Raw genomic sequence first — 26,781 nt, forward strand, 5'->3', positions numbered from 1 at the left:
TTTACTTTTACCTCTGTGTCCATCTTCTTCATCTGCGGGTTTAAAAAATACTTTTTAAAATACCTCTTTGATCAGTCGCACAATCCTCTCAGGCTGTCCATTGCTTTGCTTGTTATATGGAGGACTTTTCAGAACCTTTATTCCTTGATTCTCCAGAAACGTAATGAAAAGTGATGAATTGAAAGGAGGAGCCCCGTCCCTGACAACTACATCCGGTAATCCGGATCATGCGAATACGGTAATAATTTTTTTTAAACCTTTTTGTAATCGGTTCCATTTGGCATTAACTCCAGTTCTAACCATTTGCTATAGCTGGCAACTATTTTTCAAAATACCTTTTTTTTCCCAAAATATATATTTTACTAAGGCACATGTGGCGTTAGCCTGACGGGGCCGGGAGTCCAATATTTTGACAATTTTTGTCTTACAATTATGTTAGTAATATGTAACCGATTCCTCGCGGTTGGCTCGAGGTAAGTATTACAAAGATTCTCATAATTGGGATGTTGCAGTCTCCAGTACTATGTATGTGTGGCCGACACGGGATACTTCCTATTGGGGTGCAACCTACCGTTGATCAGCAACGCCCCTCTAGTCTGTACCTCATATCAATCGCGGTGCATCTCTCTTGACTTGAGGAATCCAGGGTAGAATGGTCACTGGGCGGTACAATCTTCAGCTCGTGTAGAGTTGTCATGAGCGGTACAACCTTTGGCTCTTGTTGAATGATCAGTGGCCTGCACAACCTTCGACCTGTGTATCTGTAAAGAGTATGTGTATGTAAAAACCTTTTGTTGGAAATAAAAGAAATCAACATGCAGATGACTGAAAGGACGCGTTGTGAGAATTCAAGAGTTTTTGATCTTAGGTTTTGGGACAATAGACGTACGACAAGCATTGTTTTCAATATTCAATAATGCTCTCGTGCAATCTTCGACATAGAGTTCTTGCTTCTGCCGCTGCGTATTTGTCCCGCTCAATCAACACGTTTTCTACATGCTGACAATCGATTCTAAGTTGAATAAGTCCTAACAAAGCGTTGAGGGTTTCTGTGTGAGATGATACTTTTGACAGGACGCCTTGGATGTAATTGTGAAGATCAAGTTGTGAGTTTCTCGGATGTGCTTGTTTGGGGAATTCCCCCAGCGTAGCTGTCCTGATGCAGGAACGTCTTACCTCGTGCTCGGTGATGGTTAAAAGTGAAGTGAAGTGCCAACGGTTGCTGCGCAACGGTTTATGTGGTGTCGGACTTCTACACCGCCATTATGTCGACACAGTTGAGTGTACGCCTGCGGTTAATATATATTTGAGAGAATACTTGTTGAAGTCAGTCGTTCTCTTATAGAGTACCACACATCTTCCCTCTTCTCAAAAAAAATTAAACGGAAAAAATTGTTTATGTTTATAAAAGTAATTGCTTTCGTTTGTACAAATTGATGTGAAATGCGGAATATTTCTGAAAATAATATTTTATATGCGATCGAATAATCCTCAATTAATATCGACTTGATGTTTCACACGCTGATTTTTAATCGGAATCATCACCTTTGTCTTGTTGTATTTGCACTGGGATACCGAAAAATGCTGCTGACCATTCCCCCGTCAGGAATACATGCGAAGTGAAGTGCACCAAAGAGAATGACTGAATGAAAACAAAAACAAAAAGAATGACATTTTTCGAAAAACCAGATAATCTCAGAGAGTAAACAAATGATCATCGGTTAAAGTGGTTGAAGCTCATTCTTCTCTGTTTGTTCTCGCAGTGTCATGTTGACCTTGTTGATTACCGTTATGAAATAAACAGACGCAAAGACTAGATACCTGTCTATGGTTCAGCATAACAAATTTATTTAGAATAGATATATTTAGAGAAATATTAATTTATTTATTTCAGGTAGGAATTCCCGGAATACTAATCGGTGTCAACTGACTGAACGAAGTCATTAAAATGTGCTGAAGTTCTTCTTTCCCGTGCTTTCCGAGAGGGTGATGATTCTTGTTGTATGGGATGTTTCCCAGGGAGATTCTTGACCGCAAGTGGTGCTTCAGGTTTTCGCCATTTGGAAACCTTCCTGGTTTGAGAGATGTGACGTTTCACTGCATGTCCGTTTTCGTCATTGAGCGTGAGGTTGCCGTTAACGATTTGGAAGCAAAGCTTATAATTCTCGTCGAACCATGCTTGTCCTCCTGTACTAGGACAGCCCCCGATGCGATCGGTGAAGCATCTGTATACACAATCGTTTTGTCCTCTTCGCAAAAATATCCTAACGACACGCAACAGTTAGCAATTCGCTCTTTGACTACCCTGAAAGCATGACTCTGTGGAGGGCCCCATGACCATGATTTTGTAGTGATAATCGTCCACAATGGGCTAGTGATATCAGCGAAATTCTGCACATGTGGGCTGATGTACGATGCCAAACCTAAGAAACTCCGCAACTCTGATGCGGTTGTGGGTTCACGAAAATTCCGAATGCTCTTTATCTTTTCTTCGTCCACGTGGAATCCCTCTTTGTCGAGCTCGTGACCAAGAAATTTGATTGCGGTTCTATCAAACTCACACTTTTTGGCATTCAACGTCAGGTTGTTTGTTTTGAAAATTTTCAGAACTCGGGTAACGGTTTTCCGTAATTCCTCTAGGGTCTTTGCGAAGACTAGGACGTCGTCTATGTAAACGATAATGTTCTCTACATTTTCTAGTATCCTAGTCATCTCCCGCTGAAAAATTTCGGGGGCACAATTTACCCCGAACATTAGCCTGGTGAATCGAAACATACCGTTCTCAGAGATGAATGTGGTGAGATCGCGTGATTCGCTGTGAAGTTCGAGGCGGCAAAATGCATTGTTTAGGTCGAGTTTTGTGAAGTATGCGGACCCGTGAAGCTTCACTTTCATTTCGTCTAATAGAGGAAGACGGAAATACTCCCGTTTGATAGCTTTATTTGGTGCTCTCATATTGACCACCAGGCGGAAGTCATCTTTTCCCTTGGAGACTGCAGACATTCCGCTAATCCAGTTTGGAGCCGTGGTCACCTTCTCTATTATACCACGAGACTCCATTTCCGCTAATCGACGTCTCGCTGCGTCCCGAAATGCTGCAGGGACGTTATAATATGCGTTCTTTACGGGTGGCACGGATGTATCCACGCTAAACTTCACCTTTACTCCAGGCATTTTTGGAAATTTCGTAAGGCTATTCAGTACATCTAGGTTATTGATATTGGTTCTTACGTGCAGTAAACCTATTTCGTTCGCCGTAGATCGGCCGAGCAGCGATCTAATCCCTTTCCTAACGACATAGAAGGACGCCCTTTTGGCTGACAACTCGTATCCTGGCACAGTAATTTCTGCTTCAAACATGCAGTCTACAATCAAGGAAGATTGGGATCCATATGCATGTAAGTTTTTCATGCCGGGATTTTCAACAAACTTGAGTTTGACCTGACCTGACTCGAACTCTTGCTTCAAGTGTGACCAGTCTGACCCACCGATGACGTTCACGTCTGCGCCCGAGTCGATTAAAAACTGAATCGGTCTGGATGCTCCTAAGCGACAATTTACCAACACATCTTCAAGAGAGAGAGCATTTACGCGCTAAAATAGGAAAGTAAGAATTTTAGATTGAAACAAATATTTTTCGAAATGGGAATACTATATTTATTTCCGCCATGGGGTTTCTATGAAATTCAATCGTTTATTACCTGCTCATTAAGCGTCATATTATCGCGTGTGGGTGAGCCATTGCTCTTGATTTGCACTTCTCGGATATGCTTCTTACGACAAGCCACTGCAAAGTGGCCTAGTTCATGGCAAAAGTTGCATTTTCTCTGCAACGCTGGACAAGGATAGTTTTTGTGTTGGAATCCGTAGCATCTCGAGCATCGGGCGCGACGACCTCGTTCCTGTAGGTCTCGGCGGTCGTGTCGATAACGCTTCGCTTGTTCTCTAGTATTCCATTCATCTGACCTTCCTCGTTTTCTGTTCGTTCCGTGATTCGAAAAATTTTGATTTCGCCGATTGACTGCATACACTTCTGATTGCTCATTCACGGGTGTTTCCGCTTCGAAGGCTTCATTCCGAGTCGCTGCTTGGACTATATAGTTCGTGTCATGTCCATATGTTCTGGCTGCCTTCACAATCTCTTTGTTTCTCAAACCCTTTAGGAGTTGTGAGCGTACAAACCTATCTTGATCGTCGGGATTATATCGACATAACCGAACTTTAGCCACCAAGCGGGAATGGAATGCAACCGCGGACTCGGTTCGTTCCTGCTTCAAGTTCGAGAAAGCTTCGTGTTCGGCCGCAGAGTCAGTCATTGACTGGAAATAGTTTCTGATGTTCGTTACAAATTTATTATAGCAGTCAACGTCCGTTAAGCTGGGCCTTAGTTTTGCAGCTCTTATAATCCCTTGTAGTTCATCTCCGATTGAGAAGAATAGCAGCTGAGATCTCCGGACAGGGTCATTGGCATTGCTGAGCGTGGCCGCGATCTCGAAGTTCTCGATGTAGCGGTTCCACTCTTCCCACATCTTGTTAGCAGGTACTCCGCTTGGAAATGGCTTTATGTTGTCCCAGCGGATACTCGGTGCAACGTTATTGGATGACCTGTTTAGAGCAACGGAGCTACTCCAATTTTGATCGGTTTCCTTATGAACATTAGTGTTTCCTTGAAACATGCTCAATGCCTTCGTTAGATCAGCGAGAACGTTTTCCACTCTTTGGAGACGTTCACTCGTTTTAGTGGGTTTTTTGCTGCCCTTCGGTCAACAACTGGACGGGATCATTCGACGTGTCCAACTCAGTAGTCCACACGTTTCTATCGCTGCTTTCGTCGGTATCGTAATCCTTAGTTGTGTCCTCTAGGAGCTCCGGCTGGTCTTGCTCATCTTTATAGTCGCTATTTACTACCTCGAGGCTGACGGGAGCCCGAACGTACTTTCCAGGTGCTTCCATTTTTTGAGAAGGAATTTCCTCTATCTGAAAATTTATCATATGTGTTCAAACACAATCGAGACATTAGCTTTGAGTATTGAACGTGTATTTACTACTTAAATAAAACAGACGCCTATCGAAATAATTATCAATCATCTAAGACTTTCATCGTTTTCTTTTGCAACGACATTTAAGCCAATTTTATTCATTGAAAATTCATTCTGCGGACATCCCGTTCCGCCATGTCACTGCGAACATCCCGTTCCGCCATAACTCTACGTACATTTCATTCCAACAAATATGTACGGACATCCTGTTCCGCCATATTCCTGCGGACATCCCGTTCCGCCATATCCCTGCGGACATCCCGTTCCGCCATTTCCTTGTGGTTCCGCCACAACTCTTCGGACATTCAATTACGTCAAATCTCAGCGGACATCCCGTTCCGCTGAAACACAAAGGTCATTTTGACCCTTCTATCTTCCGCGGACATCCCGTTCCGCTACAACACTTTTAGTCTTTTGTTGATAAAAAAATGACATAACCTCAATCTAATTTTCCAACTAATTTTTTGTAACGCTGGGTAATTCCCTTTTTCGTAATTATTAATTTATTGAAACCTTGACCATAATTTACCAAGTTACAAGACTTTTAATGTTGCTATATTAAGCAACTCCTGGCAGGATCGCCAATGTGAGTTTCTCGGATGTGCTTGTTTGGGGAATTCCCCCAGCGTAGCTGTCCTGATGCAGGAACGTCTTACCTCGTGCTCGGTGATGGTTAAAAGTGAAGTGAAGTGCCAACGGTTGCTGCGCAACGGTTTATGTGGTGTCGGACTTCTACACCGCCATTATGTCGACACAGTTGAGTGTACGCCTGCGGTTAATATATATTTGAGAGAATACTTGTTGAAGTCAGTCGTTCTCTTATAGAGTACCACACACAAGTGTTTTCAGTGCTCTGTAAAAAGACAAATTTAATATTTATTACATTCCGTCAAACACCTCTGTTCGTTGGGAATACATAGTATATTCTGAATATCGAGCTACGCACTCGTACACAAGAACAGAGACCAGTGATCTGTAAAAGTTCTTGTTTTGTCGAGAAAAAAAAAAAAAAAAGACGGGTGGGTAATGTCGGGGACATAACCGGAGTGACGTAGGACTATACAAATGGGACAGCTTTTGTTAAATATATATTTTAAATATATTGTTTTATTTTCTTCTTCTACGTGAATACCTACCTATCTACCTGAAAAATGGATTAGTTTACTGTTTACTCTTTATGAATATGTTGATGGTTCTGAAAAGAACCTTTGGTGTTGTGTTTTTGTTATCACTCGATATTCCCATCTTGTTCGGTTAAACCTTCCTGTTTAGCTATTGCGTTTGCCACTCGCCACAGCTTTTACAGTTGGAAATTTTCTTCCCATCCAGCTTGTGACATGTTGTTTAGTAAATTACATTTAATGCGACGTGCCGGAGAAACACTTTGCCACTCACTGAAACTAATTGTTACCTTGATGAGCGCCGAACCGAAGCTGCTCTGTTCTTGATGCGGGTTTTCTGATTGTCGTGAGCAGCTTTGCAAGCCAACTCGAGCACTCCGACGGCCGAAACTCTATAATCGCTGTTAGGTATACTGGTGCTCCGGCACCAATCCGTTCGGCCTAGTTACCCTTGCGGAGCAATCAGTGAATGCGACCAACAGGGAACTGGAGACCTGCACGGTTCGAGTGAGACTTTGCCTTTCCCTTAACTTGTCCTCCTTTGTTTCGTCCACGATGCCGATGCCGTACAACCACACGGGTTTACGGTTTGAAAGAAAATAAGATATTTTTTTGGGGTCCGCGTGTTTTATACTCTAGCGGTACACACTCACAGGATAGAGACAAATCGGCAGACTCAGCCAGAGGGGCGAGTCCAACGAGACGAACGAATGAGCGTTAAAAGGGAGCGATGGCAAAAAAATACATTCATTACGATTTGTTCGCTCGTTGGATTTACATGAAGGCTAAAAAGGGTCCTTTTCAGGATCACAAAATTATCTTCAATCTAAAGAGTTTATTGTTTTGTTATCACTCGATATTCCCATCTTGTTCGGCTAAACCTTCCTGTTTAGCGATTTGTTGCCACTCGCCACAGCTTTCACAGTTGGAAAAATGTCCTACTAAATAAGTCGCATTACATGTCCGTCCAATTAGCTAAATGTCGAACTAATTGTAAATTACTGTACTTTCAATCTGGAAACAATTTAAGAATTGGTGAAAATTGAATAATCAGGAAAGTCCCCAACTATCAATAAGCTCAGAACAACTGCCAAATTCACATACTCATCAGATCCTGGCAAACAAATTATGAAAAAATCAATTTGTGTTTTATTATTATTTTGGATAATGTTTTAGAAAGCATTTAACTGTATTTTCTAAACTCTTTTTTGGAAGGTTTAATGGCCCTGAAAAGCGCCTTGTTTTATGGAATGGTTCCAATTTAGAAAACTTAGTACTCGTGGTTTTGAAAAAAACCATTTCGAACGCCCTCGATGCCGCCTTGTTCTGGATTTGCCACCAAAGCAGATTGTGTAAAGAACAAACTTTTTTCTAATGCTACCTGCTGCCGTTTTGCGATTGCGTTTGCCACTCGCCACTCGCTGCAACTGCCTGTTGTCTTGATGTCCACCGAACCGAATGTGTTCTGTTCCGAATGCGGGTTTTATTATCGTCGCGAGCAGCTTTGCCAGCTAACTCGATAACATCGGCGGCCGAAACTATATGTCGCCTGCTAGGCGAACCGATGTGGTGTATGGTTTGAATGAGAATGATCGTTGCGGAAGGAAGGAAGGTATTGTATTATAGAGACTTTAAACTTTTGCAGTTCATTCGTCTCTAGCCTTGAGAAAGACCGTTTGAAAACTCTACTCTACTCTACTTCAGCGCTACCAACTCCGCCCTCTTGCCTTGAGAAAGGCACTCGATCCCTCGCCGTCCAGCTCGTCCAGCAACTATGTTGTCCAGTCGGTGTCCACACAAAGAATGATCGTTACGGAAGGAAGGAAGGAAGGTCTTGTATTATAGAGACTTTAAACTTTTGCAGTTCATTCGTCTCTCGCCTTGAGAAAGGCCCTTTGAAAACTCTACTCTACTCCAGCGCTACCACCCCCGCCCTCTTGCCTTGAGAAAGGCACTCGATCCCTCGCCGTCCAGCTCGTCCAGCAACGATGTTGTCCAGTCGGTGTCCACACAAAGAATGATCGTTACGGCAGCGGAGCGGGGATTTTTAAGCTGACTGGCTGGCTCGAGAATTACGCATGTGTGAGACTGCGACCAATGTTTCGTTAATTTTTTTCTTTTTCCTTCCGAATCGTGCTTCATTCTATTTCGCTGCTGCTCTGGTTGCCCGTTTTGGTCGGTACGATTTGAGGAGCACAAAATGGACCAATCAAAAATGGGCACATAGTGCATTTTGACAATGCTTGATATTTCACAATTATTCAATTATTTATCTCAAGAAAAATGAAATGTTATTCGTTATGATAGATGCGTAGATATATTTCCTATCAATTGATGCAAAAACCTTTGCGATCTATTGAGAAATGCTCGAGTTATAAGCGTTCCAAATCTTGCATTTTTTCCTACTTGTTCAGTGCCTAGATTTCCATTTCACCCCCTATATCTTCCGGTTAGACGTAGTCCTACGTCAAAAGACGGGTGGGTAATGTCGGGGACATAACCGGAGTGACGTAGGACTGTTGCGTGTTTTCTGATTGTCGTGAGCAGCTTTGCAAGCCAACTCGAGCACTCCGACGGCCGAAACTATATAACGCCGGCTAGGTGGACTGCTGCACTGGTACTAACGCGCTCGGCCTAGCTACCATTGCTGAGCAATTGGCGGATACAACCACACGGGTTTACGGTTTGAAAGAAAATGAGATATTTTTTTGAGGTCCGCGCGTTTTGTACTCTAGCGGTACACACTCACAGGATAGAGACAAATCGGCAGACTCAGCCAAAGGGGCGAGTCCAACGAGACGAACGAATGAGCGTTAAAAGGCAGCGATGGCAAAAAAATACATTCATTACGATTTGTTCGCTCGTTGGATTCATATGCAGGCTAAAAAGGGTCCTTTTCAGGATCACAAAATTATCTTCAATCTAAAGAGTTTATTGTTTTGTTATCACTCGATATCCCACCTTGTTCAGCTAAACCTTTCTGTTTAGCGATTGCGTTTGCCACTCGCCAAAACTTTCACAGTTGGAAAATTTCTTCCCATCCAGCTTGGGACATTTTGTACAGTAAATTATATTCAATGGCACGTCGCATTACCACCACTCAGTGTCGGATTGGAGGTAATTTTAACCTGTAATTGAACATTTGCGATGACAGTGGTACAGTGTCGACTTTCAATGTGGGGTCATAATTTGGACCCCGAACTCTATGTTTACAAAAATGTCCAACTAAATATGTCGAATTACAGGTCCGTCCAATTAGCTAAATGTCGAGATAAGTGTAAATTACTGTACTTTCAATCTAGAAGCAATTTAAGAATTGGTGAAAATCAATAAGCTCAGAACAACTGCCAAATTCACATACTCATCATATCCTGGCAAACAAATTATGAAAAAATCAATTTGTGTTTTATTATTATTTTGGATATTGTTTTAGAAAGCATTGAACTATATTTCCTAAACTCTTTTTTGGAAGGTTTAATGGCCCTGAAAAGCGTCTTGTTTTATGGAATGGTTCCAATTTAGAAAACTTAGTACTCGTGGTTTTGAAAAAAACCATTTCGAACGCCCTCGATGCCGCCTTGTTCTGGATTTGCCACCAAAGCAGTTTGTATAAAGAACAAACTTTTTTTTCTTCTGCTACCTGCTGCCGTTTTGTGAATGCGTTTGCCACTCGCTGCAACTGCCTGTTGTTGTTTTGATGTTCACCGAACCGAATGTGTTCTGTTCTGAATGCGGGTTTTCTTATCGTCGCGAGCAGCTTTACCAGCCAACTCGATCACTTCGGCGGCCGAAACTATATAACGCCGGCTAGGTGGACTGGTGCACTGGTATTAACGCGCTCGGCCTAGCTACCGGAGCATTATTGGCGGATACACATACGGGGAACTGGAGACCAACACTGTTCGAGCGGGATTTTTCCTTTCCCTCACTTTTCCTCCTTTGCCATGTCCAGACATGGCTGCTTGGGTTGGTTTGTTGATGTGTTGTGATGCGAACTGATGTGGTGTACGGTTTGAATGAGAATGATCGTTACGGAAGGAAGGAAGGTATTGTATTATAGAGACTTTAAACTTTTTCAGTTCATTCGTCTCTAGCCTTGAGAAAGGCCTTTTGAAAACTCTACTCAACTCTACTCCAGCGCTACCACCTTCACCCTCTTGCCTTGAGAAAGGCACTCGATCCCTCGCCGTCCAGCTCGTCCAGCAACGATGTTGTCCAGTTGGTGTCCACACAAAGAATGATCGTTACGGCAGCGGAGCGGGGATTTATAAGCTGACTGGCTGGCTCGAGAATTACGCATGTGTGAGACTGCGACCAATGTTTCGTTCATTTTTTTTCTTTTTCCTTTCCAATCGTGCTTCATTCTATTTCGCTGCTGCTCTGGTTGCCCGTTTTGGTCGGTACGATTTGAGGAGCACAAAATGGACCAATCAAAAATGGGCACATAGTGCATTTGGACAATGCTTGATATTTCACAATTATTCAATTATTTATCTCAAGAAAAATGAAATGTTATTCGTTATGATAGATGCGTAGATATATATCCTATCAATTGATGCAAAAACCTTTGCGATCTATTGAGAAATGCTCGAGTTATAAGCGTTCCGAATCTTGCATTTTTTCCTACTTGTTCAGTGCCTAGATTTCCATTTCACCCCCTATATCTTCCGGTTAGACGTAGTCCTACGTCAAAATGTTGATCGCAACATGAGAAACGACATCGAATGTTTTTTTGTTGATCGAAGTAGTCCTTGAATTTAAATATAGCAAATAAATCATTAACCGTTGCAATCAGATATGTCTTCTTTTGAGTAATGAGCCCAGTTGCGGCTAAGCAACGAACAAACAACGGACGAATTTTTTTTCACGCTAGTGATGTGAATATTTTTGTGAAAATCGGATGAAAAATGTCGCTTCAAAAATGTCCAGAAAGAACTAAAGGTGGTGCGATTGCAGGAGAAGTTCCAGGTGCTGGAGCAACGGCCGGAGCAGCGTGCGGATGGAGACGATGGAGGCGTTCATGGGCCGAACCGGATTCTATCGGCAGGAGGAAGCGTAAATTTACCCGATTACATGGTCAAGAAAACTATAGCTCTTGGCCTTTTTTGTCATCAAAATGGTTATGATCCGCGAAGGAACGTGGTTAGCCATCCGAGCGGAAAATCCGTCAGAGGAGCTTTCGGAACGTGCGCTTGCAAGCTGACAAAACTGTAGCTGTTCTTGTAATTCCAGAATCTGCTGCAAAGTTGGCTGCTGAATTTTCTGGCAATCTTTCAGCTTTTGTTGTAGCAAACGAAAGGCATCGTTTTTAGTTTCGACTGATGGAACTCTATTCGCACCTTGGATCCCACCTACTGCTCCCTCGTTCGGTTACATATTACTAACATAGATAATAAGAAAAATTGTCAAAGTATTGAACTCCCGGCCCCGTGAGGCTAACGCCATATGAGCCTTGATAAAAATATATATTTTGGAAAAAAAAAAATCAATAATTCATTCCGAACTCCTGCAGACCAATTGCTGCACTTTTGAAATTCCTGTATGATTTATGTGCAACATACTGATTTTTGTTATTGTAAAACTTTCGGAATAATTACTCTATCTTGAAACAGGATACATCCATCTACTATTTCAAGGTCCTGACAATGTGCCAAAATGCCAATGAGTGGTTTGTGGTCGTTGTACATTGTAAATTTTTTCCCATAAAGAAACTTTTGGAACTTTTTAATAGTCGTTACTACCGCCAATTACCAAGCGAATATCCTGATCTTTTTTTTACCATCACTACAACAAGCGAGGCCCACTCACTTGCTTCTATAGGTTTAATCATTCCATCCCTTTCTAGAAAAATCAAGGTGATCAAGAACTTTTTGTTTAAGTCTCAAAGGAACTTGATAAGCTTTCTTAAAAATAGGTCTACCTTCCTTCAGAATCAAATCTCCTTCAAACCGGATTATGGGATCAGTAAAACTCTTTTTGAAAATGTGATTGAACTTACACTTTACATCTTCCACAGCATTTCCAATCTCCCTCTCCGAGATCTGTATTATTCTCGAACCATAAAATGGTGCACGCCATTCTGGGAAGAACAAATCAAGCCATTTTCTTTTATTATTTTTTAACTGCACTTCACTTCCTCTATAACTTTCTTTAATCCACGTCGCCACTTTGGGTTTTCTGTATTAAAGGATTCAATAAAAAAAAACTGATCACGTTTCTCAACTCTTCGATCACTGATACACAGATTTTATCATTGTGTTTGTTTACTACTTTTCTCTCGCTAGTGGGTTTGGATACAAAAGTCGAATGAGAATAACTCCTACAACTTGTTCATTTATTTATCATTAAACTTTGTATCCATGTTATATAAAATTCACAAAACCATTTTTCATCTGGTATAAAGTTTGAAAGCCTTCATACCCAAATAAGTACCATATAAAAATAACGAAGCCAGGCAAACATTTTTGAAAATATAAGTCTTCTTAAGATATTTTGGCCAATGTCTAAACGTTTTGTTTAACTGTCCCTGTCCGATTTTATTCAAAATGTTGTTTATATAAGCCGTTCTCTCGTGCAATCTTCGACATAGAGTTCTTGCTTCTGCCGCTGCGTATTTGTCCCGCTCAATCAACACGTTTTCTACATGCTGACAATCGATTCTAAGTTGAATAAGTCCTAACAAAGCGTTGAGGGTTTCTGTGTGAGATGATACTTTTGACAGGACGCCTTGGATGTAATTGTGAAGATCAAGTGTTTTCAGTGCTCTGTAAAAAGACAAATTTAATATTTATTACATTCCGTCAAACACCTCTGTTCGTTGGGAATACATAGTATATTCTGAATATCGAGCTTCGCACTCGTACACAAGAAGAACAGAGACCAGTGATCTGTAAAAGTTCTTGTTTTGTCGAGAAAAAATGTTGATCGCAACATGAGAAACGACATCGAATGTTTTTTTGTTGATCGAAGTAGTCCTTGAATTTAAATATCTATCTATATATATAAAAATGGAGTGATGTCTGTCTGTCTGATTCTTATAGACTCGGAAACTACTGAACCGATCGACATGAAAATTTGTTTGTTGGGGTTTTTGGGGCCGGGGAAGGTTTTCGTGATATTTTGAGACCCCTCCCCCCTCTCTAAGGGGGGGCTGCCATACAAATGAAACACAAATTTCTGCATTACTCGGAAATTAACCAAGCAAACGAAACCAAAGTTGGCATGTGAAAGTTTTAGGGTGCAATAAATGTTTCTATGATGGTTAGACAGTCCTTCCCCCACTCAAAGGGGGGGCTGCCATACAAATGAAACACAAATTTCTGCATTACTCGAGAATTAATCAAGCAAATGAAACCAAATTTGGCATGTGGAGATATTAGGATGCAATAAATGTTTCTATGGTGATAAGATACTCCTTCCCCCTCTCTTAGAGGGGGCTGCTATACAAATGAAACACAATTTTTTGCATTACTCGGAAATTAATCAATCAAACGAAACCAAAGTTGGCATGTGAAAGTTTTAGGGTGCAATAAATGTTTCTATGATGGTTAGACAGTCCTTCCCCCACTCAAAGGGGGGGCTGCCATACAAATGAAACACAAATTTCTGCATTACTCGAGAATTAATCAAGCAAATGAAACCAAATTTGGCATGTGGAGGTTTTAGGATGCAATAAATGTTTCTATGGTGTTAAGATACTCCTTCCCCCTCTCTTAGAGGGGGCTGCCGTACAAATGAAACACAAATTTTTGCATTACCCGAGAATTAATCAAGCAAATTAAACCAAATTAGGCATATGGAAACTTTAGGGTGCAATGAATGTTTCTATGGTGGTTAGATACCCCTCCCCCCTCTCTTAGGGGTGGCTGCCATACAAATAAAACACAAATTTCTGCATTACTCGAGAATTAATCAAGTAAATGGGCGGGACGAAGTTTGCCGGGTTAGCTAGTAGCAAATAAATCATTCTAGTGTAATTAACCGTTGCAATCAGATGTGTCTTCTTTTGGGTAATGAGCCCAGTTGCGGCTAAGCAACGAACAAACAACGGACGAATTTTTTTTCACGCTAGTGATGTGAATATTTTTGTGAAAATCGGATGAAAAATGTCGCTTCAAAAATGTCCAGAAAGAACTAAAGGTGGTGCGATTGCAGGAGAAGTTCCAGGTGCTGGAGCAACGGCCGCAGCAGCGTGAGGATGGAGACGATGGAGGCGTTCATGGGCCGAACCGGATTCTATCGGCAGGAGGAAGCGTAAATTTACCCGATTACATGGTCAAGAAAACTATAGCTCTTGGCCTTTTTTGTCATCAAAATGGTTATGATCCGCGAAGGAACGTGGTCAGCCATCCGAGCGGAAAATCCGTCAGAGGAGCTTTCGGAACGTGCGCTTGCAAGCTGACAAAACTTTAGCTGTTCTTGTAATTCCAGAATCTGCTGCAAAGTTGGCTGCTGAATTTTCTGGCAATCTATCAGCTTTTGTTGTAGCAAACGAAAGGCATCGTTTTTAGTTTCGACTGGTGGAACTCTATTCGCACCTTGGATCCCACCTACTGCTCCCTCGTTCACGCTATCAACGTTCGGAATTGAACTGTTTTGCTGTACGTTTAGTGGTACAGCTAAGGAATCGCGTGGCACATTTGAAGATAGTTGTTCTTCTGCTTGGTTCTTCACCCAGTCAGTAACATGCTTCCGAGACTCAATCTCATCGACCGAACACTTTTATTCTCGATCTCTTCGAGCAGTGAATTCTTCATCAACCGGTACTTCTCATCGATGTATTTCCTCTCCAACTCCAATCGTTTTCTATCAAGCTCTCGTTTTTCCTCCAGGCGCTTCATGCCCAGCTCCAAGCGAGCTTTCCGGGACGCTGACGAGGCGTTGGAAGCTGTTTTTGCTGGTGATGGGATACATTTGAGACAGTACCACTTCTGTTGCTGCACGGAATCATCCACTCCGACACACGAATAGTGCCACCAACTCTCACACTTGTCGCAGCCGACAAGGATATCGACGGAGTCAGGCCTTTGGCAAACAGGGCAACTCTAAGTGTTGCTATTATCCTTGAACTATTAACCCTTTCGTTACGAGCGTCGTCTATAGACGACATCCGCGCGACGTCCTGTGTGTACGAGTGTCGTCTATAAACTACATCCGCGCGACGAGCTGTGTGTACGAGCGTCGTCTTTAGACTTTAGAAATTCATACTGCTCTTCGATCACACCAGCGCGATGTTCATACTTTTCAGCGCAGTGCTCCGTACAGGGGTAGCACTTCGGCGGAGCACACTGCCGTAATGAAAGGGTTAACCTTGAACATTCATTGTGATGAATTTCTTAAAGTTTTGTTCGGGAACGGATGAAATAACGCACGATTCGCGTTAGCGTAGTGCTTTAACCCTTTGCGGTCGTATTAAATTTGGGCATGGGTGTCGTACTGGTCGGAATTATGTTTCTTTGAAAAAGCAGTGATACATGCAAGTTTTATGAACTATACTGCCGTTCTAAGCATATTTGTCCCATGTTACTTTTTGACAATTTTCACTTTTTGTTTTTATGTCTGATTTCCTGGAAAAACACAATAAAAAGTTATTATTTGTTCCCAGCTTTCACAAAAACAACATCAATCTCAATTGTCCCATATTGATATTCCAGGAATATCTGTCCCACTATGTATTTGATCCATAATAAATGAATTGGTTTTAGAACAAGAATTTCATGCCACGCTAATGCACGTGCAATTTAGTTGGTTCAGGTCAATCGCGGAGAGCAACTACGAATTGTACAGTCTACCCAAGCCCAAGCTCAAGCTCAAGAATTTCATGCCACGCTAATGCACCCATTTCCGGTTTGGAAAAATGACTAATTCTCAAACAAATAAAACAAAGTTTAAAAGAACACGTGTACACCTTGTTAGCGAATGCCTAATAACAATTAGATTTTTATTATGCAAAGGTGTTGCAGATTACTCCTTTCTTCATAAAACGTTGTTGTTATGCTTAATATTCCGGAAAAACACAAAAAACCTACTGTTTGTTCCCAGTATTTCAGAAACCAACATCAAGTTCAATTGTTCCATATTGATATTCTAGGCATAACTGTCCCACCATGAATTCTAACTAACAATCAAGCTTGATGGATTCAAGTGAAAGGAACTTTTCACATTTCATTTCATTTCTTTGGAATATACAGTCACCTCTCCCTAACTCGATGTTCTGTATCTCGATATTTTCATGGCACCTTCTCGATGGATTTCATGGCACCTTCGATTTTACAAGCATTCTTCTCTCCATAACACGATACCTCCCTAACTCGATGCCTCTCTTACTCGATGTGTTTTGATTCATTTTTCCATGTATTTTCACCTTCCTAACTCGATTGATTTTCGCGTACATGTTTTTGTGCGTTATTACCTCAGATTTCAATTGCCCTTGAAAGTGAAGACAGAGTGTTCGTGTCATCAAACAATTTCTTTTCAAGTATGGAAAACCACGAGAAACCTTTCAAGCGAACAATCAAAACGCTAACCATTGCGCAAGGTTTGAGCATCATCGAGCAGGTCGAAAAATATGGACGGAATGGGGTCTGAAGCTGCAAATAATTTCAGTATTGCACAAAGTGCGGTATCAACACTACTCAAACTAAAGTAAAAATGGAATCGGAATGGAAAATTGTATCTAGACCAAAAGCATATAAGGTTGGTCAGAATCGAGAAGCTGGAGCGGTCAATGAATTTTTGTCTTGTCAAGCTAGACAAAATAATTTACCCCTCTTCTATTCTTCGGGATATGGCTTGAGAATTTGTCCAGAAACTGGGAAATCCTAACTTTAAAGCACAACCAACATGGACGGGAGTGATATTCCGCTGGCATAATTAATGTGTCGTGAGCGATGTCGACGGTACAATACCGTTCGATTGCTCAATGTCTTTTAATAATTAGTGCAAAAAGGACCAAAACGTGATTTGCTGTGATCTGATGCCAGATACCGATATACTAGAAAGTGTTGAAAAACCTGAGAAAAACGCTGAAGATAGTAGTTCTATTGAGATGTTAATTCGAACGTTAAATCAAACCTGAAGAATATGTCCGGAATATTGAAATCAACTGAAAATGTTCCTGTGAAACTATTCGAACATTTCTTTGTGATTGAACAGTTCCTGCGTGATCGTGACAATTCAGTTTGAGTAACATACTTAATCAATATTTTCTTTGTTAACCTAGTGCCTCGTGCAAGTCGGACTCGATTATATACAAACTCGATTATATATGATTCGATTATGTAAAATTTAGGACTCGATTGTATACAGTTTGAAAAAAAAAGTTTTTTTTATAATTCAAATATGAATAATTTCAAGAAAAAAAATTAACCTTTCAGCATTAAGGTGAAATTTAAGTGGCTTTTATAAGTACAGTGGGTTAAAAATCGCGATTTTTGAAGATTTTGATTGAATCTTCATCAGGAATTGTTTATATCGATATTGCAGCGAAATTAAGAGAGATAGAAGTTGGGCGTCAAAGAACAAATTGTAGAGAGGTTAGAGAGCTTTAATTTAATTGATAGAAACAATCAAGTTTAGTATGAATTTTTAGGATAAAATTAATAATTACAAATAAAAAAAAACTTTTAAATTTTCCACTTCAAAAATGTTTAATCCACTAATTTAGATGTTCCACTACTATATCCTGTACTAAATTTTCTCATCTTTCAAATGAAAGCAACAAAATCGGATTACGTAGCATACTTTTCAATGTAGAGTCAGTTTGAGCCAACAGAATCCGAAACAAAGAAAAAGTTCTATAAGTCTGTCATCGTTGAAATTCTAACATATGCGTAGAAGGATTTTTTTCGTGAAATATAACCGTCTATCACCTCCTGAAAGATTCTGGAAAAAATATTTTTTTTATATGAGAAAGGTGTTTTTTCACTTTAAGGGAATGAATCAAAAATTCAAATTCATACCATAATTGGGACACTTACCCTAATATATGACAATTTGAGACATAAAAAAAAATTAGGAAAAAATGTTCTGTATCTCGATACCTCCCTAACTCGATGGTCCCTTTGGATATCGAGTTAGGGAGAGTTGACTGTATATTCAATAGTCTACGGCTCATAAAAAACCCGGTGTATTGCTAAACCGAAATGCTTGAAGCTTTTGGTTGATTAATAACTTGAATTATTAGCTATTAACATAACATTAAATTTTAACTTAACAATGTATTTTAATGTGATGTTTTTATATAAAAAAATAATTTGTCGCTTGAGACATTTATGCAAACAGAAGTTCTGATACTTATGAACAATCTTTTCCATCACATCAAAGTGTTACAATGGCTTAATTCTGCTGTTATGATTTTTGTCCCACATTTCTTTGCATTCAACGCACTATCTTGTGTGGGTGACTACTTTGTTTGTTACTGAATACCGTTATCTATTACTCATAAGAGCGTCGTATTGATTCGCGAACAGGTTCACTAGACATCAAGCTTCGTTTAGGAAAAGCATAAACTGATACTTGGTTGAGTGAAATATAATATTAGCATGGTTTCTTTCTGTGGTGGCTGAGAGCAGACAGACGACCACAAAGAGTAGAGCTACAAAAAATATTTATTTACATTTTTTTCCTTTTTTATAATGTATAAATGATGCTTACAAATTCAGTGCTTTTATGTTTCCTATTACCGCGAACAAATCAATTTTAGGTTAGGTAATAGTAGTATCGCGTGTTAATCCTATAATATATCGTTATTATTTGTTTGAAAATGATTTGCTCACCTCTTATTCGAGAGAAATAAAAAATTCTATCTAATCAGCCAATTATTAGAACCACAATTTACCTCTAGTTTTAATTGAATGCTAAGGTGTTGCCTATTGTTTATTGAACGTTTCTGATTTATTCGGTTGGTATTGGATTTGTACTAGAAGCGTTGCCAGTAGCAACAGTGAACTTGTAGGTGGCTTACAATTCATTGCACAGTGTACCAAACCCGATATTTCGTTTGCGGTGAACGCGGTCAGCAGCTTCTGTAGCAACCCAGGCGAAGCTCATTGCACAGCAACCAACCGCGTACTGCGGTACCTTAAAGGAACGATAAATGTCCGACTTACATAAAACAATGGAAATAAAGAACAATTCCACGGTTACACGGATTCGGATTGGGGCAATGATGCGGAAACAAGGCATTTAATAACAGGTTACGTGTTTATGCACTCAGGCAGGTTGCGTGGAGTTGCAGAAGGCAACCTACAGTTGCTTTATCCACAACAGAAGCGAAGAATCATATAGCAGCAAGCCTTGGGAATAAGGTGACGTATATTTCAAATCATCACGAAGAAAAACGTATTTTCCGTTCCTTTTTTCTCTCTGTGATTTTCAGTTATATTCAAGACTATTTTTGACGGTATTTCGAAAGAAGCCGGAACGATATACTGAGAAGAAAGAAATTTTCTTGAAGTCGGAATTATTTTTCAAGTGTTTTTTTTTGGAGTGTGAAGTTGCCATTGGACCCGCTTCAAGGATTTTAGAAGTTCTCTATCATTCATCTAGATACATTTAAGATAAGTTTTCGTTTTATTTTTCTTTCACGCATACGTATACATATACATATACATTCACATATTTCATTTTATTAATTTTTTATTTTTTTTTATTTTTATCATTTAATATTTACGTGTTCTAAAGAATCTTCTCTCTCATTTTTACGACTCTTTCGACTCCTTTTTTTTAAATGGAGGGTAATGAACCCTTCGATGCTGAAATGAGGGTCTTAGACCCTCCTCCAGATGATTTTACGGTTTCTTCAGGAAAAAAACAAAAACAATCGCAGTCAAACTCTTCGTCTGTACCAAATAGTGACTCTGTTCTACACTCTTCGACTCAATCTCTGCCTAATTCTGCTCAACTTCCACGTATTAGACAATACCAGAACGCCCCGGCATCATCGAAAAACCGTTGGGTGGTATTTTTCCGTCCGAAAGGGAAACCTCTAAGAGTATCTCAAATTTGCAAAGACCTGACGTCTAACTACTCAGATGTCTTAGAAATGACGAAAGTCAATAAAGATAAACTTCGTGTTGTGCTCTCAAATTACAAAGACGCTAACGCGATAGTGAAAAACTCTTCGTTCACTAATGAATATAAGGTTTATATTCCGGCTCACATTGTTGAAATCGATGGTGTAGTTACGGAAAAATCTTTTCAACTTCAAGATTTTTTAAAAGCTAAGGGTATCTTCCACAATGCAAATATTCCACATGCTAAAGTTTTGGAGGTGAGATCTCTGAACTCTTTGAAATCTGAGGGTACAGAAAAAAAAGTATTATCCTTCTGGCTCTTTTAGAATTTCCTTCGAAGGCACAGCACTTCCAAATTATGTGCTTATTGACAAACTTCGTCTTCCAGTTCGGTTATATATTCCTAAAATAATGACTTGCTTAAATTGCAATCAGTTAGGTCACACTAAAACCTACTGTTGTAATAAAACGAAATGCTCAAAATGTGGAGACGACCATGACGAAGTCACTTGTAACAAAGATGTTGATAAATGTATTTTTTGTGGAGATGTTCCTCATACAATTAAGGATTGTCCGAAATACAAATTACGTTCGATGAAACTCAAGCAATCACTTAAGGATCGTTCTAATCGATCCTTCGCTGATATGCTCAAGGCAGCTTCACCTCAGGTACCCGAGGCTTCAGAAAATCCTTTCTCTGTTTTATCAGAGGATGATGATTCGGATTCTCAATTTGATCCAGTAATCACAGGAAGAGTCAGGAAGAGAAAAATTGCTTCTTCATCTAAGCCATCTAAAAAAAGAGGATTGATCTCTAATAATCCAGAATCTTCTAATTATTCTGCTCCACCCAAGAATAACCCTCCTGGTTGGAGATCTTCAAATTATGACGTTCATTTCCCTGAATTGTCAAGCCATTCTCAATTTACTTCTCAATCGGTTCCTGAATCCTCATCTTTTTCAGGAGGTATATCCTTTTCATCAATTGTTCAATGGATTCTTGATTTTTTCGGAATATCAGATTCAATGAAAGGTTTAATTTTTGCTTGGCTTCCTTCTATCAGCCAGATAGCTAAACAAATGACTTCAAAATGGCCCCTCCTGTCGTTCATTAATTTCGATGTCTAATTTATTGGATGAGCCAGGAAAATCCTCTATTTTGCAGTGGAATTGTAGAAGTATTCTTCCTAAACTTGATTCTTTCAAGCAAATGCTCCATTTTTTGAATTGTGATGCATTTGCTCTTTCTGAGACATGGCTTCGTTCGGACAATGTGTTAAACATCCATGATTTCAATATTATCCGTTTAGACCGCGATGATTCCTATGGAGGAGTTCTCATAGGTATTAGAAAATGCTACCCATTTTACAGGATTCCCCTGCCTTTAGTCACAGGAATTGAAATTCTTGCGTGTCAGGCACGTATCAAGGGTAAAGATTTATGCATTGCTTCTATTTATATTCCACCAAGAACTATGCTTAATTATAGAAATCTTGTGAATATTGTTGAACTTTTACCGCAACCTAATCTTATTTTGGGAGATTTCAACTCTCATGGAATTGGATGGGGTGAGTCTTTTGATGATCGTAGGGCCAATTTGATTTATTATCTTTGTGAGGACTTCAACATGGCAATTTTGAATACAGGTGATGTAACAAGAATTGCTCCATCTTCAGGCCGCACTAGTTGCTTAGATTTGTCCCTGTGTTCTTCCTCTTTTTCTTTAGATTGTTATTGGAATGTCATCCAAGATCCACATGGAAGTGATCATTTGCCAATCACTATTTCCATTTCAAATAATTCAAAATCGTCTGAAACAACAAATATTCAGCATGATTTATCTAGAAACATTGATTGGAAGAGATTTTCTTCAATTATTTCAGAATCGGTGGCATTAGTTCATGAGTTACCCCCGCTGGAAGAATATAATTTTCTAACTGGTTTAATTCTTGACAGTGCTATTGATGCTCAGACGAAGCGCTTTCCTGGTAATTCGTTTCGTAGACGTCCTCCTAATCTATGGTGGGACCAAGAATGTACAAATCTCTATAAAGATAAATCGAATGCGTTCAAGGATTGGCGAAAATTGGGCACCCGTGAACGTTATGATAACTACATTTATCTGGAGCGTAAATTCAAAAGATTCATTAAAGCTAAAAAGAGAGGCTATTGGCGTCATTTTGTAAATGGGCTTTCACGAGAGACTTCCTTGAGCACTCTTTGGAGAGTTGCCAGACAAATGAGAAATTCATCTCATTCAAATGAAGAAGTTGAATATTCAGAAAGGTGGATTTTTTACTTTGCCAAGAAGATATGTCCAGACTCAGCCCCCGCACCTTCTCCTTCTTAGAGACATCTGATGATGTTGAGCCTCCGTTCAGTATGACTGATTTTTCTCTTGCTCTTCTTTCTTGCAACAACACGGCTCCAGGGTCAGATAGGATCAAATTTAATTTGTTGAAAAATCTACCTGATAATACGAAGAGACGTTTGTTGAAACTGTTCAATGCTTTCCTTGAGCAGAATATTGTTCCGCATGAGTGGCGACAAATTAAAGTTATAGCTATTCTGAAACCTGGTAAACCTGCGTCTGATTATAATTCTTATAGACCAATTGCAACGCTATCTTGCATTCGCAAATTACTAGAAAAAATGATTCTCCATCGTTTAGACAGCTGGGTTGAATCTAATAATCTTCTCTCGCCTTCGCAGTTCGGGTTTCGTAGAGGCAAAGGAACCAATGATTGTCTTGCGCTTCTTTCATCAGAGGTTGACTTTGCCTTGTGTAGTAAGCAACAAATGGCATCAGTGTTCCTAGATATCAAAGGTGCGTTTGATTCTGTTTCCATTGAAGTTCTTTTTCAAAAACTTCGTTGAAATGGGTTTTCCCAGAAATTAAATAGTTTTCTGTTTAACCTAATGCGTGAAAAACATATGAGTTTTTCTCATGGTTCTTCGTCAGTTTTACGCATTAGCTACATGGGTCTTCCTCAAGGCTCATGTCTTAGTCCAATTCTTTACAACTTCTATGTAAATGATATTGATGTTTGTTTATCGGGAAATTGTACTTTGAGACAGTTTGCAGATGATTGTGTAGTATCGGTAATGGGCAAAGACAGCACCGATCTTCATAATCCTTTGCAAGATTCTCTTAACAATTTGGTTGATTGGGCCTGTAGATTGGGTATTGAATTTTCTACTGAGAAGACAGAGATGGTTGTATTCTCAAGAAAACATAATCCTGCACAAATACAGCTTAAACTTTTGGATAGGCCTATTCGTTGCTCGATGTCATTCAAGTATTTAGGAGTTGTGTTTGACTCCAAAGGAACATGGGGTAAACACATAGGCTACTTGAAACAAAAATGTCAGAAAAGAATAAATTTTCTTCGATCCATAACAGGAACTTGGTGGGGAGCTCAACCTGAGGATTTGATTAGGTTGTATAAAACAACCATTTTATCTGTTATGGAGTATGGTAGTTTTTGCTTCAGGTCCGCTGCCTGTTCCCATATTTTGCATCTGGAAAGGATTCAATATCGCTGTTTACGTATTGCTCTAGGTTGTATACTTCCCTGGCATACTTCCTCTTTCCGTACGTTTTTTCGAGTTATCATTCCGTTTTTTAATACGGTGTGAAACACTTAATCCGAAGGTGATAGCAAACTTTGAAAAAATGTTGATCTCAGGCTTTCGATCTAGGCGAATGTCTCTATATCATGAATTTATGACTTTGGAAAGTCCATCTACTTTATCTGGTTTCCAGATCATTCCTTCAATTTTGTTCAATTCCTCTATTACTATTGACCTGTCAATGAAGGATTATGTGCATAATATTTCAGATGATCTCCGCCATTTAGTTATACCTGCGATATTCCTGTCAAGGTATAAACATATTGACCCAACCAAATCTTTTTTTACTGATGGATCTTGTCTTAATGGATCCACAGGCTTTGGTATATTCAATATCAACTTCTTCACTTTCCGTAGGCTTAGTTTACCTTGTTCGGTGTTTGTTGCAGAATTGGCTGCAATATACATGGCCTTACTCCATATTCAGACCTTGACCCCAGATCACTTTTTTATTTTTTCTGATAGTCTCAGCTCTTTAGAGGTACTCCGTTCAGTGAGAACTAGATATGCGTCGTATTTCTTATCTGAAATCCATCAACTTTTAAGTGCTCTGATAACTAGTTCATTTAATATCACTTTTGTATGGATTCCGTTTCATTGTTTGATACCAGGAAATGAGAAAGCAGACTTTCTTGCTAAGAAGGGCGCTATGGAAGGAGACTTATTCTATAGGCCTATTACTTTCGATGAATATCTTCATTTTCCTCGTGAACGGGCACTTGTATCTTGGCAGTCAAGTTGGAATAGTAGTGATAAAGGCCGATGGCTATATTCTATCATTCCTAGGGTTTCTCTCAAACCATGGTTTAAAGGGTATAATTTTTCTCGTGATTTTATACGGGTAGTGTGCAGACTCATGTCTAACCATTATTCTTCGAATGCACATCTTTTTCGAATTAACATCAGTGATAGTAACCTATGCGTGTGTGGTATAGGATATCAGGATATTGATCATATTGTGTGGTTTTGTTCTGAGTTTCAAAATGACAGGTTATCTTTAATAGAAATTTTTCGCAATAAGGGAATGCCACTTAATTTTCCGATTCGCGACGTTCTGGCTACTAGTAATATTGATGCTATTTCTTTAATTTATGATTTTCTCAAATCCATACACTTTCAAATATGAATATATATGTGTTTAGTTTTCCTTTATTGTTTTGATTTTTATTATTAGCGTTTCCTTTTCTCTATTGCAACTTTCTTCTTCAGAATTCGAAAAGTGAGCAGATTTTCATCCCTTCCTCAGTCCCAAGGTGATAGCAAGTTCCTATGAGATGGACATCTCTGTAACAAGAAGCTTAAACAAGAAGCCTATAATATTATGTTATTGTGAATTTTGTCATTATCCATATTGTAACATTTTACGAAAAGATAATAGGGTTTTTATGCCTTTTTGAGAAAGAACATTGGAATTGTTCTACTCAAATAGGCTTTTCCCTATTCATTAACTCGGCTCATTGTTACTTAATGTTGCTGAGCCATTTGAAAATAAATTTAGTACAAAAAAAAAGAAGCGAAGAATATGGCTATTGCAGCAGCTGGTTAGGAAGCTTTGTGGGGGCGCTCATTTCGGGCTGAACTGAGCGGTACTAAACCAACAATCTCATTACAATGCGAAGTGCTATCTCTTTAGCCGTGAAGGATAAAGGATATTCGGCGCGAACAAAACACATCGATTTGCGTCATCACTTCGTTAAGGAGCAGCTGGAAAAGAACACCCTTGTTCTTCAACACGTTACTTCCGGTCAACTATTGGCAGATACCATGACGAAACCATTCCAACTCCAAAATTTCAAGATGTAAGGCAATCACTTGGATATATTATAGATATACTATAAGACCTTATAGTCTTATAGAAATTGTACAGAGTGTAGAATCGAAGGAGGTTTTAACACACTCCCAGGAAATCCACAATATTTTCGGTGTTCGTAAGCCACCTCAAAGTCAGGATCAGGCTAACAAAACCATATGAATTTCTCTCTCAAATGTAACCAGTCAAATTTAAATACATAAACACATTTTTCTTGAAGACTATTCAAATATTGACTAAATTCAGTTAGTCTCGTTCTTTTTATAGATTGACTAATTTAGTTAGTCTCGTTCTTCTTGAAGATCACCACACGTTTTCGATGCGTTTCGTCACGAGGAGACCATTGAATGTTTTTTTTTTCATAAAATCTCAAGTGTATATTTTTTCGAAAAGGAAAATGATACTCTTATTGCCACTCACATTTCGTAGTGTTCCACCTGGTTCGGGAGGCAAGAAATTTCAGCCAATACCTCTTCTCTTATTTTTGTATTTTTTAGGCCTAGAATGGTTAGGTCCTCATCAACCAGGCCAGAAAGGTGCTCGTACTTGATTCCATACTTCCTAAAAAATACAATGTATATTACTAACAGTTTAACAAGTATGCTGTGATAAATACCGCAATTCTTCAGTTAGATTTTCTGCCTCTCCACCAATACTCGACAATAATGCTGCGATAGGATCGAAAAAATCAGTTGTTAGTGTAAACCCATTATCCTCGTCTCCAGAATCATGGGTATCGTCAACATTAACTGAACGCAAGGCTTCATTCATTTCACTTTTGCTTGATGTACCAAATTTATGTATGTCGTAAATAAAAAATAGTCGTGACAGAATAGAACAGCATTCGACTAACAAAGCCGGTATTTTTTATCAGCAATGAAAGCTTTCTCCAAAAGCTTGTTCGAAACCAAAACATGAGAACAGAGTAGAGTTGCCAGATGTAAAAGCATGTTTTCATTTTAACGACATTTTCTTCGCGTTGAGGGTTTTAAGGGCGAAACACATACAACGTCACCGTCACCGTTCCATCAACTATATTATGTTGACTTCATGATGACGGGAAGTTGTACGCATAGCGCACTTTAATCTTTGTGTCCCGTTGGTGTGGAAAAAGTAATGGATTTTCAGATGGAATAAGAACACTTTTAACACGTTGAGCCATG

The 26,781-nt window shown here is 39.5% G+C and overlaps 1 protein-coding gene across 3 annotated transcripts in view; it reads right to left on the reverse strand.

The window, feature by feature from the left end:
• The window catches only part of LOC129762595 (uncharacterized), an 84,585-nt gene extending 58,074 nt beyond the window's left edge, over window positions 1–26,511 (reverse strand). Inside the window, exons 1-3 of one of the 3 annotated variants that reach the window (XM_055761022.1) lie at window positions 26,235–26,510; window positions 26,039–26,179; window positions 12,417–12,924 (exon numbers count right to left, since the gene is read on the reverse strand). In XM_055761022.1, coding sequence (XP_055616997.1) covers window positions 12,549–12,924; window positions 26,039–26,179; window positions 26,235–26,389 — 672 coding nt within the window. In that variant the 5' untranslated portion in view covers window positions 26,390–26,510 and the 3' untranslated portion in view covers window positions 12,417–12,548. Of the gene's footprint in view, window positions 1–12,416; window positions 12,925–25,035; window positions 25,076–26,038; window positions 26,180–26,234 lie in introns of those variants that run through there. The other 2 variants (XM_055761023.1, XM_055761024.1) reach the window with 2 other exon arrangements.
• Window positions 26,512–26,781: the final 270 nt, after the last annotated feature.

This window comes from Toxorhynchites rutilus, chromosome 1 (assembly GCF_029784135.1).
Source record: "Toxorhynchites rutilus septentrionalis strain SRP chromosome 1, ASM2978413v1, whole genome shotgun sequence".
NCBI lineage: Eukaryota > Metazoa > Arthropoda > Insecta > Diptera > Culicidae > Toxorhynchites > Toxorhynchites rutilus.